Below are 14,429 nucleotides of genomic sequence, written 5' to 3'. Positions count from 1 at the left end.
CCCACATCCCCAGAAACTCTTAACTTGTTCAAGTCCTCTTTGTTTATAATACAGTATCAGTCAGTATTTGTAAAATATAGAAGCATCAAAGGAAAATAATAATATAATAAAGTTTACCTTGACTCATGTAGATACCCATCAACAAAAACAGATTTTTCACTTACTTAAGATGTGTTCAAATGAAACAATGACCCATGGTTTAAATAGCAAACATTCTTCCTCAGTCATTGAAAGTTGAAAATTTCACTCATGGATAAATTCATCAGTTTGCTGTCCTTCATTTTTATCAGGAATAGACGCATAAAACTGGCAAAGTGAAGAGCAGAAGTGCAGATGTATAGATATCCTGCCGGCACGCACTACTTAGAAACTCTTTACCAGCACTCAGCACCAAACTGAGAAATTCAGGAAATCGTTACTAATAAATGACCATAATCAAACCTGCCAGTAGATTAGAGACTAGAAACAGTCTCTAATGATATGAGGATGGTAGGGACATGCTCTCTTGAAGGGCCCTTCAGTTCAGAAAGCACTTGACTGGAAAGCCCCTGCCCAAATATTTAGACAGAAAGAAGAGAAGCTGTGAAAAAAAATCCCAATTTGGCTACCCCTAGGCTACCAAACATGCGCCACAAACTGGCCACTTGTGGTCTGATATCAATTAGAAACTGACTTCTGTTCCCATTCATTTTTTTTTTTTTTTAGCTTAAAGGAAGATCTAAAAAACAAAACAACAGATCCATCAAAACAAGACCACCGCTTAGAAAAGTGGGTTAGAACCGCTCATAACTGATGAACAACAGGCTCAATAATTTCACTTTGCAGTTTAAAAACTGCAAGTATCAAAAAAGGATATATATAAGCATGAAGTTAGTATGTATATCATTTATACAGTACTCTCCCTCCCCTCCCCTGAAAAAAAAGAAGCTTAAAAAAATTATACACACCTACTACTCTTCATTTATTAGTGAATGATCTTGTTCTAATTGTGGAAATAAAAGTTTTATTAGTAGGCCACAATCATGATAAACTTGGATCTGTAGACTCCTCCTCTGTTTCTAGAGTGGAGCATCACTCCCTAAGTTATGGATTCAACATCTGGATAACAATCTGGACTCTAATTTCAGAGTGGCTAATGCCAAAACCTTCATGGTCTATTTCATCGGAGTAACAGTTTATGCTTTCCATCCCCAAAGCAAAAATAGCAGCTCTCCATCCAACCACAGACATTCACAATCATCAATTGTGACTTTGAAAGGCCAAATGCCCTACCTTTCCTACATAGAGAGGGTCTGAACCCATGTATTCCTCCAGCACAAAGAACTGATTCCACACCCAGCTGCGCTTGGTCCGGGACCTCCCTGATTGGAAATAGGGCTTTGATCTGGACCTGGAGAGCTCTGCTTGACTCATCCCAGAGAAACACAGGAAAAGCGCTATTAGCTGCAAAAAATGGCAGAGCTCCACTTTGCCCAACTTCATCTTTTTTTTTTCTTTCTTTTTCCTGTGTAAGAAAAAAACCTTGACAAGAGAAAAGGCACAGTTCCAGTTGGCTTAGTAGCTCTTGCCTCCGGCAGGGTGTCAGCTGGGAGTCCAGAGATAATAATTTGTAGAGTGTTCGATTGCAAGGGGTCACCACTGCTGAATAACCTTCGCCAAAGAATGGTGTAATAGGTACCTAGCAGAACAAAAAGAAAAGCCAGTGTCAGAAACCAAATCACATAATAACTTTTAACTTTCATTTACTAACTTACTATTGATTTTCCCAAGATGCCATTATTTGCATAATCATTAAAATATTAATTAGAAACTTACACATTTACAGTAACTATTGCCCCATTTATAAATCCCATAAATGCCACTGATCCAGAATTATCCTCATTCCCTAACACAATCTTAAAACTTTGTGTTTCTTCTAGGCATTCTATTTGAACATAGGGGTTACTTAATACAAATGGAACATCATTTTAAAAATCGTTTTAATGCTAGCTTTTATTTTTTTTCTTTTATATTACAGTTAGTCTCATTCATTGGTATTAGAATATGAAAGCAAAGCAGCTCAAAGCAGGGATTTAAACAAATGGGAAGGACATATGCTGGTTTAAATCTCTTCTGTGAAACTGTAAAGAGAAATAAAGAAGTATGAGGTGATTCAAAACTGGTTGATTGATTCTGAGTCACAGAACACCAGCTGTTTTGATGTGTTCTGATTTGATTGTGATCAGCTGCCAAGCTCAGTAGTTTCCATTTTCCACCCTTCAAACCTATTGTCATGTCTGCTGTGCAGCATGTTCAGTTACGTTATAGCACAAATATTTATTGAACGTCTTACAGCATGGCTTGTGCATAGTAGGGCCTTCTTCCTTAAATATTTATGGACTTGAACAGATCATTAGAGAGGTAAGAAAACCCCACTGTATTTGTGAGACTGGTTCGCAGTGAGCGTGAATCCAGAATGCTTCAATAGAAGCACAAAAGAAAAACAACTTTTATTCTAAAGTCTACTTATTTCAGATACAGAATTCTTGATTATGTAAGAGATACAAAATCAGTTACAAGACAAACTTCCAAACATACCCCAAAACACAGAGGAATGGGAATATGGCAAAAGGTTTGCTTAAGTCACCAGGCTGTACTTTGGTTTATAAATTCACTTGACTACCTACAAATAAATCAACAATTCGATAATAATTAAGGTGAGGGTTAACATGTGCATTTTTTTTTGAGAGAGAGAGGAGGAAAAAAACAGTTCAACGATATGAAATCAAATGATAGTTCCTTATCAAAGCAGAAAATACAGTCTCTATATTATCAGCTTTCCCATCTTCTACCTGTCTGTCCTGTAACAATAGTGTCTGTTACTCATGAGATGATTTCTGACAGTAAAGTTGCTTATGGAAAATGCCTTATCTAATAGAAGAAAAATGAAACATATTATATATGTTAAAATAGTCCACATGACCGTTAAGAAATGGGTTGCACTGACTTTGAGCTCTATTCAAATGAACATATTCGTGTTAAAAATATCCCTATCAAGTTCTGAAATTCTAAAGGGCATTCCAGAATAATCCAATGTACAGCTAATTGATGTATGCTGAGAACCACCAAAATAGTAAACTATTATTGGAGCATATTACTGCTGTCTGTGCAATGAACACCTTCTGCTAAAATCTAAACCTCTCATCTAAGCATCTAAAATGAATTTGGTCCATTTAGAAAGCACTCTGGAAGGCTTAGTTATTCTAAGACTTAGAATTATAAACAAGAAGTTAACTTGGGGTCATAACTTTGTATTCCAATGTAGGTCCCCTGCATTAGTTGAAAGTTCATTGCAGGGAGGTCTCAGCTAACCCATCTGAGAAGACAGGTTATCTGTAGTTAAAGAAGGTAAGTAGGTGCTTAGACTGGGAAACAGAGACTGGGATGGACTAGTCTATGATGAGCCAGGAATCATGGCCAAGAACTCACAGTGGATGACCTTTGTAGGAATGGCTGTTAGCATGCAGAGGGCCAAGATCATGAAGTTCCCTTCACACCAGTGGCAAACCAAGTTCTGGTGGATGGAGATGGACGGCTTGGAGTCGTGGTGACAGGACTGTCTAGCAGGTGAGACCTGTAGCCGAAGAAGCATTTCAGTTCCACTGCTCTACTTCCTCACGAGAGAATGTGTTTTCACATAAGAACAAGGAGATAAATACTTAGGTCCTGAAGATAATTCTCTTAAACGTGATATAGTTAAATTATATTACTTAAGCTACTTTATGGTTCCAGTGGACTTGATAACATTGTTACATGATGAAATGCATCCAACTTTTAAGACACTAAGTAGCAAATGAACTTCTGGAATTCAAAATTTGGGAAGTTATCAAAAGTATACACTGAAAAGAACTATAAGCACCTGCATCAGATAAAGATTCAAATGCTGACTCTGTCCTTAGCCATGCATTCTTGGACACATGATTTACATTCTAAGAATTCCAGAGATGAAGCCTTAAACCTCTAACATACAAAATAAAGATGGTAATTGCATCTACTTTGTAGGATTAAATAAGCAAATCAGGAAAAATTAAGGATGGTGCCTGACACAACTAAAAGCCTTAATTAAAAAAAAAACTGTTGGGAATATTATATTTTTTAGTTTGATACTAGTGATGTTAAAGTTTGTGATGTTCTCATTTTAATGTCATTTATAGGAAAATGTCTTAGACAACTCTTGGAATGAATGAAAACGTTCTAGATAGCTCTAGTCTCAGTGCCAGAGAACTATATGGATCATGAACCCAAAATTCTAGATGAATATAAACAATGGCAGCAAATTACTTTAAAAAAATGTAATACTTGGGATCCCTGGGTGGCGCAGCGGTTTAGCGCCTGCCTTTGGCCCAGGGCGCGATCCTGGAGACCCGGGATCGAATCCCACGTCAGGCTCCCGGTGCATGGAGCCTGCTTCTCCCTCTGCCTATGTCTCTGCCTCTGCCTCTCTCTCTCTCTCTCTCTCTGTGTGTGTGTGTGTGTGACTATCATAAATAAAATAAAAAAAATTAAAAATTAAAAAAAATGTAATACTTTCTTTCCTAAAGGCATGTCCTCTGTGATTTTTGTAAGTCAAAGACTGGCATCAGAATTGGAGAGATCTGAGTTCACTCAAAATGTTTACTAATAAGAAAAAGAAATATAATCTGGACCAGGAATAGGATCACTGAGGTGTTTGCTCTAAAACCTCCTCCATTTGCTGTATGACCTTGGATCCCTCTGGGATTTTGGTTTTCCACATTTGCAAAATGAGGGAGATGAGCTAAGTTATAAAATCTTTTTTTTTTTTTTTTTTTTTTTTACAGATGTAACTTGTCTGCTTTTGACAATTATATACAATTGGTTTTGTTGGCTTTTTTAAGCTGTGAAAAGGTGCACATTGTTAATAATTAAAGGGTAGAGAGATTTAAGAAAGTCATAGGAATGTAAAAGAAGCATTTTTCACATTTATGAAATTTAGCATGAATATTAACATGAGACGTTTAAATTACTCTTGCCTCTTGAAGATCATTTCTCTTCCACACAAGATTGTGAAGTTATCAAACCAGCCAGAACATTTAGAAATTGTGAGACACAGAACATGCACTGGGTCACTTTATAGTCACTGAGTTAATATTTGTGAAAGAAACCAGAGAGTTCTGTACTTTCGTATTTAAATCAAGGGATTTAAAAGACCTATTATCAATATATACCTTGATGGACAGAAATGTCCACCCTTTGTATCATAGTATCTAGAACAGAAGCAGACACACGATTGACTCTTGGTACACATTTACAGAATGTTTCCTTTCATTATGCTTATTACTTTTTTTTAATATGGTAAATTAAGCCCCTATACAAATTCCTTGGTAGCTCTTCCATGTTTAAGGGTCACAATCACTTTGAAAAAAAAAAATCCATCATATTTCTCTGCAGTATTTGAAGTACCTGCCAGGCTGTTGAGCCAAATTTTCCTTGCCTTTCCTGAAGTTCTGTAAGAGTGCACAAGGATACTTTAACTGACTTTGTGTACATTATTGAAGGATAAACTTCTCTTTTATGTAGCAAATAAATGATTCCATTATACCCTTCATAGAATGCTCTTAGAAAATCAAAAACTCACATGTGAATGACGGTGATTGGCATAGGGGAGCTTTATATGTGTTCAACAACAGTTGTGACAGTGACTGACTATGCCAGGAATGAACACCTGATATGGCAGGGGCAAAGTCCCAGGGCAGGTGCTCCTTCATCAGGCTTCCCCCAAATCCATGCTTTCCTTCATAATATCTGGTTTTCAAGGTAAAGGCCAGTACAACAGTTCAACCCAATTCATCCTGACCTACTTTGAGGCATCATAAAAGAAATGAAGGGCCCTGAAGCATTACAAAAAACCTTCAGTTATTTGTGGTCTTCAAAGAGAAGTAATCAAAATGTGAACTTGAACTTGAGATTTCCTCCCGCAAGTAGGCTTTCTATCTTTCCACAAATATCCACAAATATAAAGGCAGAACAGTAACTTTTTTTGCATATAAACGAATTTGAGCACACAACCATTCACACATGTCTTTTTTTTCACAATGGGTTAAATACTGACACACATCTGTGCCCTGAAGCCAAGCCCTGCAACCTTCCCTGCTAGGCTCCCATACTGTTTATCTTCTCCCTTCCTTCTGCCTCTTGAGCTTTACATACAGGCATTAATAAGGGGAAAGTCACATCAGAAATAAGCAGAGACCCCTGCATCCAAGCAGTGTCATGTGTCATTGCATCCTCTGTGGGAAAGCTTAAGAGTGCGACCCACTGGAGGTCTGGAGAACTGACCTGTTCACTGTTGCTGGCTCAGAAAAAAAAAGACACTGCAGAGCAATGATGTGATGTGTTGGTACACAGGTTAGGTAACTTCTACAGATCTATGTCAACTTCCAGACAGTTACAAATGTGTAGCATTATAGCTTTGAGGAGAAAAACAGCAATAGGTTCTATCTGAGGAGAAAACTGAATAGTGGCCAACCAGATGTCTGAAAGACAGTGGGTTAATAACCCACTGCTACTGGGTTAATAACCTAAAATTTAAAGATATATACATTATATATCTGAGTAAGATTTAAATTGTTCTCTGATATTTTAATGTTAATACTTGTAAGGAATCAATCCCATTTACAACTGAACCAAAAACCATCAGCAAGTAGAAATAAACCTAACCAAAGAAGTGAAAGACCTATATTCTGAAAACTATAAAACACTGATGAAAGAAACTGAAGATGACGAAAAGAAATGGAAAAATATTCCACGCTCATGCATTAGAACAGATATTATTAAAATGTCTATACTGCCCTAGCAATCTACACATTTAATGCAATCCCTATCAAAAAATAAAACTTGAATTTTTTAACTTTTTTTTTTGCCAGACTAAAGATAAATGAAAACCGCAACTAATACCATGATCACAACACACCTTAATCAAGAGAATATAGAATGAATCCTCAAAAAAGAAATTTAAAATTGAAAGGAAAAGGGTGGTGGTGAAAATCAAACAGTATTTACTAAATCAACATCATTTATGTGACCTGAGATCACTTTACCATGCTACTTTTTTGTTCCAATTATTTTTGTTCAGCTAAGTGGCAAAGAATTATTTCCAAGTAGACAGTCTATTATTCATTTAACCTTAATAGCTGATATTATTTTACCCAAACAAATTCATTATTCTAAAATTTTCTTGATTTTCTGCTCCATTTCACATCTCTGTGAAACCACTTTTAAAAATCAGATCAAGTGACTACCATACTCTTAATACAGTGTTTTGATCATACCTAAAAACAATGGCTAAAAATCCCTTAGTAACAAAAAAATATTTTTATGCATCAGCATGTCAACTGCATTATTGCATAAATGTTGTAGAGCCTGTTCCATTTAAATTAAAGGCAACATGCTAAACACATGACCAGGAGCATGAAATGTATCATACTCCGCCAGTTCCATTAATATCGAACCATGAGTAGTTTTAAACACATGCCTAATTACCCAATAATTTATATATGCTAAACTGCTTCTTTAAATGCCTTCTAGAAATAACTTGAGCTATAAAATATGATGATCAATTATGTTAAAAGGAAATATATTGCTATTTTAGATCTTGTGGCAAAGTTAAAGTGGAATATATTCTTTGCAGTCCAGTATAAGTAACCGATGGCTTGTCTCAGGTAAAGACTCTCAACACAGTTTCTCTAAATGACAGGCAAGGGGCAAATGCTTATGTTCTCTGTGTCTGGAGTTCCATCAGATACAGGTCTGAGACTGTTTTGAAATATACTTTATGTATACCACACTAACACATGGTTTATTGTCTAGTGGTAATTGAAAGAAGATTTGAAGAAGTTGTGCCTCTCCTTTAAAAAACAGGTATAATTCACAATAATGTGGAACATGATATCCCCAAAATACATTCAGTTATTTGCATTTTCTAAAAAAACAATTTTAAGAATGACATTTGAGGAGCCAGTATATTTGACAGAATATAATCAATGAGAATGTGAAAAATCCATAATGGATGAGGGCCAAACATCTCTAAATCTAACTGATATTCCCTAAGATGTTTTGCTCACTAACCTATAAAACATAAAAGTACAAAAAAAAAAAAATCACAGTTGTAACAGTAACAAAACAAAACAACAACAAAAAAAAACTCTTGCTGTTGGCCTTTTGGGAAGAAACTGTCATTTCCAAGACTGCTTTAAAGTTGAACTACATTTTGACAAGAAACATATTTTTAATGGATCCTTATGAAAGGAGAACAATATACATGTTCAAAAGTGGAAATGATACCATTTCACAGCAGTGGTTAGAGGGCACGATGACAGTATTACCATGGCTCTAAAACAACCTTCTATATATTAGTTCTTTTGTACTAAAGTCTGACAAAAGATGCCTTTTAAAATATTCCTTGAGTATTTAATAGCATTATTTAAGTTCAACAAAAAGACTCCTCCTGATTCATCCAATGCCTTTTTTTTAAAGACTTTCATTTGTCCTTGTTTTCCCCAGGACAGCAGCCACCTGTCACCACTCAGGTCCTCACTGTGACTTATCTCTGTACACAAAGTTAGAGTAGTCTGCTTTGTAACAAGGATAATACCTGTCCATTGTTACTTTTACTTATTTTTAAAGTAGAACCACTTAATACATCTGGGGAATGCAAAAGAGAGAAAAGGTATTCTAATCTCCCATTCATGAATGAACAGATGTCATAACTCCACAAATAGAAAGAAAGTAATCCAGGACAAAGAGTATTTCAAGAGCTGCGGCCACACTGTTTTTTGTTTTTTGTTTGGTTTGTTTGTTTGTTTGTTTTTTTCCAACCACCACATACAAGCAGAGCTTTTAAGGATAAAGCTTATGGGACAGAATGTCACGTCAGTGCTGAAAAAGGTAATCACTTGGTACTTCTGAGGGCTCATGTTGGAAAAAAGAAAAAACAACAACAACAAAAAATGTAAAGAAGTCCCTAAACCCGCTGCTCCTGATGTTTGAAGATTCCTTGAGTGGTGGGAACACAGAACTGTAACAGACATTAGAAAATCCCAAGGTAAGGCAGTCTAGTCTTCCTTTGCTAAGAAAACCCAAATCTACAGAATTCCAGTGAAATGCCCAAGGTCACACAGCAAGTTATGGATGGCACTGGGCATGACTGGTTACAACAGAAAACTTAAAATGTCTGTTAAACATTTCTCACTCTGACACTAAAGATCTTTATTTCAATCTATCATTTTTGGAATGTATCATATTCTCCAAATGCCGAGGAAAGTAAATTTAATCCTACTCAAATTTCTATATGACCATGAGTTTGAATTCTCCATGTAGATCATCAGGATTCCTATCCACAAGGGGTCAGGAGCACCCAGTCAGGATGGGGGTAAAGGGGCCCGTGGTTTATGATTGTAATTTATATGTCACACAAAAAGCACTGAGAGGAGGATCCAGCTTTAAAATCGCCTCTCCCCCCCAAAAAATTAAAAAAAATAAATAAATGAAATCGCCTCTCCCTTCTAAATCTGGTGATCAAAGAATCCCTACTGCACTGTGACGCTATAGTAACTATTTCCACTGAATGTAATCCATAGCTCATTGTTTTAGAAACAGGGCACCAATTCAAGAAATATCCTAGGATATAAGGATGTATATGTATGGTTATGTGGTTGTTGCTACAAATCCTGTATTTGTAAAGGACTGTCTGCTCCTAACTTCTTATAATCATTCTAGATTTAATATTGCCATCTTTAGCTTCTACTATGAAACATACTACCATTTAACCTCTTTTATCCACATACCATTGAAAGTTTAGTAGTAGCTTCAGTAATGTTAATACTCATCGAACAGCCCTCTTCTCTTTTAGTTAAAAGGCATAATTTTTTACATTTTAATTAGTGAGGCTGGGGACCCTCTGCGGATGTGTGACTTCTCACGTAAAGAAACTGTGATCAAACCCATTAGCTCCCCGGGCCAGATAACATTACAACCACAGACCACAACCTCCTACCGTTAACTGGCCTAAATATTCAGGCAGGGGCCCTGGAAATGAATCACACAGCCTGTAGTGTGCATCTGGCTATCAGACATGGAATGAGAACTTCTCTACGTGGATTACAGAGCCAATTTCAACTAAGCACAAATAACTTCTGTCACGAGTAAAAGGAATGAAAAAGAAAGGGGAGCAAGAGTTGATACTTAACGAGAAGAAGCCGGGGTGAATTAAAACCAAAAATGACAAACCACAACCATCTGAGCTATTTGTACAGTATCGCACATAGTATTATAAATAATACATGTACTATACATACGTATGTACAATCATAACAGTAAAATTATATGTGAAGTGGTTTACCTTTGTACTTCTGCAACATATCTCCACTATGTCAATTTTAATTTTTAATTTACCTTCACTTTTACATTGAGCTTGGTATGATTCATGTGACTTCAATAAAAGGAATTATGTTTCAATAGACATTCTGCAGAAGAACCTAAAAGAAATTCCAACCAGAATGACAATCTAGAGTATAATCTGAGATGAATATACGGACAGATGTCTGCATAGTCATTTGCACTGATAATTTTGTCAGTGAGGAATCTTGCAGAACGGCAAGGGGGAAATGTTTGCAGGGGTAGCTTTCTGCAAAACCAGCAAATCCCCAGAGGAGGCACTCGAGTATTGCTGGTTACAGCTAGATCTGCTCTGCTTGTCAGAGGCTGAGGAGATGGTCACACACAGGACTCTGATCACATGTCTTTTCTTCCTTGTCCTCAGCTCCCCTTCACACCCCATTTAGAAGCAACTGATTCCTTCATGCCAAGGAGAAAAGCTTCCATCACAATTCCTTTGCAAAGACACTAATGTGCGTTATTTTAGAAGTTTCTGAAACTCCCGTTTTAAACTAAGGCTTTGAAGACTTCCAGCCAAGTTAAAAAAAAAAAAAATTGTGTGAGAGAGAGAACCGCGATATGCTGATATGCTACAAACCACTAACACAATAAATCCAAAGCCTTTATAAAATCAAGGAAGGTTAAGATCCCTCAAGCATAAATATTCACAACACTGAGCAATTTATGTGCTTAGGACTTCATAAAAGATTTCTAAAAGATTCGACAAGAAAGTATTAGACTCTATACAAAGATGTATTCACTTCCTCATATCAGTATACCTTCTGAGAAGTTTATAACTGCTTTGCCATCAAAACAACTAAAAGGCTGGATGATGGGTAGACCAGCAAAGAAATCACGCCTGAGGAGACACAGTGGGTTGATTTTTAGATCTAGGAAGGCTGAACAGTAGCCAAAACTCAGTATGCTCCCCACCCTCTCCTTTTCATTGGACACTAAAAACTAGAGTCAATTCAAGGGTAAACTGCAGCAATACAGATGCTTTACAATTACCCTTCTATTAGAAAAAGAGGGAAAAACTCTCTGCTATTATATAAAAAGACTTAAGAGTTGTGAGTCTGTCAGCTGATTGTTAACACAATTCTAATGACCTATTGCAGCCCTTAATCACAACGGTATCTCACGTTGTAAGCTCACAATGCCCTTTTATTAGAGCTGCAAACCCTAATAGCTTCTAGCAGGGTGATGGTCCGCGCTACTGATCATTATTTTATTGTTCTATCCAGACTTTACCAGATAAGACTATTAACACGGAATGCTGCCTAATTGTTTCAGCCACTCCACCCCATATTGAACACTAACATAGAAGCCAGACTTCACAAAGTTGTCACTTTCGCTACTTGCCTCAATTCTTCTGCATTTTCATTCCTACTATTCCAGATAGCCCCCCAAACGGAGAAAAGGACTCTTAATGTATTTTCCTTTTTCATCTAGTAACAAGAACTTGGGTAAACATAAAGTCTAGCTATTTCTTTGGGGAGGAAAAAAAAGTAATATCTGGTGAGTTACTGAAAGCTTCCAATGTAATCACTTCTTTCCTTAGCTCCCCCCTTCCCACAACTGACCTGTCTTTATAAAGACACTTAAAACTATTTAGATGTTGCTGGCCTGTATCAATGCGAACTTTCCTTTAAAAAAAAAAGGGGGGGGGTGCTACGGCCCCTAAACTCTTTTAAAATGTATGAGCCTGATTTTTTTTTTGTTTTAATGTACACTTGTCACTTAGTACCGGCCGTACACTCACACGTTACTTACATTTTTTCTATTTTTCTCCCATAAAGTTCTGCTGATCTACTTCAGTATGAAAAATGACCTGAACACCTGTCTGCTTAGAGGAATTAGGAAGGACGAGTCCTACTTGGACATATTTCACTCGGATGATCTAATAAACAGAAGATAATCCCCGGCAACATTTAAGAGAGGAAAAAAAAAAAAGCGTTTTAAGCATATTCACGGTTCCGTTTGCAGATCCCCAAAGCCTCGAGACAGCCGGTCCTCGACGATTTCTTCACAGGGGCCCAAGCGCCCACCGCCACCGCCACCGCCACCGCCGGGGCAAGTCCCTGCCGATCTTTACTCACCCGAACTTACAGCTGAGAGATCCGCAAGGTGTGACCGTCCGCAGCGTGAAGGCCACCCGGCGGCAGGGCGGTCCTTTCTCGGGAATCCACGCTCGGAGGCCGCACCCCCGCGGGCCGCCGCGTAGCAGGCGCCCCCGAGGAGTCCCCCCCCCCGCACCGCGGGAACCGGGCGCCCTTCCCCGACGCGAACACGCCCGGGGCAGGTGCCAGCCAGGCGGCGGGGGCGGGCGCACGGCGGCGGCGCGAGGCTAAGCGGGGCGGGGGGGGCGGGGAGCGAAGCCCCCTCGAGGAGCTGCACCTTCCCGGGAGGTAACGGAGCCGGTGCGGCCGGCCGGAGGGCTCGGGTCCCGCAGGCACAGCGCCCCCGCGGGCTCGGACGGCGGCGGCGCGGGCGGAGACCTGCCCCCGCGCAGCCCGGGACCCGCTGCCCCGGCCCGGCGCGCACGTCCGTCTGTCCGGCCCCGGGCGGGAACTTGGGGACGCCCCGGCAAACTCCGCGCGCAGCCCCCGCCCGCTCACCTGGGGCCTCGCTGCGCTCCCGGCGGCGTCCGGCGCCCGCGACCCGGCCTCGGCGTCCGAGAGGGCGCGCGCTCAGGACCCGGGCGGCCCGGCCGGGAGGGCTCCGCGCCCCAGGCACCGCCTCGCCGCGGGCCGCGGGCCGCGGGCGCCCCCGGGCCGCCGCCGCCGCCGCCGCCGCCTCCGCCCGCTCCGAGGGCCCGGCCGGCTCGCCCGCGCGGCTCAGGCGCCGGGTCCCGAGCGAGCGGGGGCGCGCGTCCGGACGGGGGGCGAGAGGGCGAGAGGGCGAGCGGCCGCGGGGAGGGCGCGGGGCGGGCGCGGGGCGCGGAGGCGCTGAGCGCGGCCGGCAGCCGCCGAGCCTCGGGCCCCTCCTGCGGACCCGGGCGGGCTACCGGGAGGCCGGGCGCTCCGCCGCCACGCGCTCCCCCACGCGCCCCCCCGCGCGCGCGCCCCGCCCCCCGCGCACCCCGCCCCCCGCGCCCTCCTGGCGGATCCGCGCAGCCCGAGCCCTTGGCGGCGAAGCCGAGGGGAGCGCGGAAGGCGGGAGGGGCCGCAGCCCGGGCATCTCTCCGCCAGGTATTTGCATCTGAAAGCGCGGAGCTGCGGGAGAGTTTAGAGAATTTTTTTTTTTTTTTTTTTTTTTTTTTTTTTTGCCTTTCCCAGCGCCCTCCCCTCCCGCCCCCAACCTGTCGCAGAAGCCTGATCAATGGAGCTCCCGAGGCATGAAGGCAAAGTCCTAAAACTAATCAGAACTTACAGTTTCCTTGCGTGCTAGTCTGCCCTCTCCGCCTCCTCGGACTGCCCTAGTCCTTCCCGCGCTCGCGGAGCACGTTCCCGGCGCTGGGCTCGCGGAGGCACAAGTTCGGCGCCGGGGGCGGGGGGGGGGGGACGCGGGGCGGGCGGGGGGGGGGCGCCGGGGCGGGCTGGGGCAGGGGATCGGCTCGGCGAGAGCGCGCCCAGCGCGGAGGGTCGGGCACGCTCCGGCTCTTCTCCTCTGCTCAGGCCCCGGATTGAACCTGCTGCTTGGGTGCCGTGTCGTGAGGGTACGAAGGCGCGCGGATCGTCCCCAAGTGCGTTCGTTTTCATTTTCCTTATTGTGCCCGTGGAACTTGCCCTGCTTCCCTCGTCCATCCTTAGCAGCGACTCCCAGCGTCCCACGTACCGGGGGGCGGGGGGGGGGGCTCGTCCCCATCCCTGTCGGCACCTCCGCTTCCCTGTCCTTTCGCACACACACTTGCTCCCTCCCCTCCAGGCCATCCTGCCCCTTTAGCTCGCGTTTTTTCCTCTCACGTACTTAGTATTTACAACTGCGTGGCATGCTCAGAATTCTAACAGCAAAAAAAATTTGGGAGCTCCTGTTAAGTTCCAGATACCTAGCCATGC

The 14,429-nt window shown here is 41.8% G+C and overlaps 1 protein-coding gene across 2 annotated transcripts in view; it reads right to left on the bottom strand.

Moving 5' to 3' along the window:
* The window catches only part of LOC129495387 (cadherin-7), a 120,775-nt gene extending 108,194 nt beyond the window's left edge, over positions 1-12,581 (bottom strand). The window contains exons 1-2 of one of the 2 annotated variants that reach the window (XM_055302836.1): positions 12,531-12,581; positions 1,273-1,678 (exon numbers count right to left, since the gene is read on the bottom strand). In XM_055302836.1, the coding sequence (XP_055158811.1) occupies positions 1,273-1,482 (210 nt within the window). In that variant the 5' untranslated portion in view covers positions 1,483-1,678; positions 12,531-12,581. Of the gene's footprint in view, positions 1-1,272; positions 1,679-3,468; positions 3,587-12,530 lie in introns of those variants that run through there. The other variant, XM_055302835.1, reaches the window with a different exon arrangement.
* Between the last annotated feature and the right edge of the window lie 1,848 nt (positions 12,582-14,429).

Source organism: Nyctereutes procyonoides, unplaced genomic scaffold, assembly GCF_905146905.1.
Source record: "Nyctereutes procyonoides isolate TBG_1078 unplaced genomic scaffold, NYPRO_anot_genome, whole genome shotgun sequence".
NCBI classification, from domain to species: Eukaryota; Metazoa; Chordata; class Mammalia; order Carnivora; family Canidae; genus Nyctereutes; species Nyctereutes procyonoides.
The sequence above is the reverse complement of the archived record's forward strand: the minus strand, read 5'-3'. Positions and strand labels throughout refer to the sequence as shown.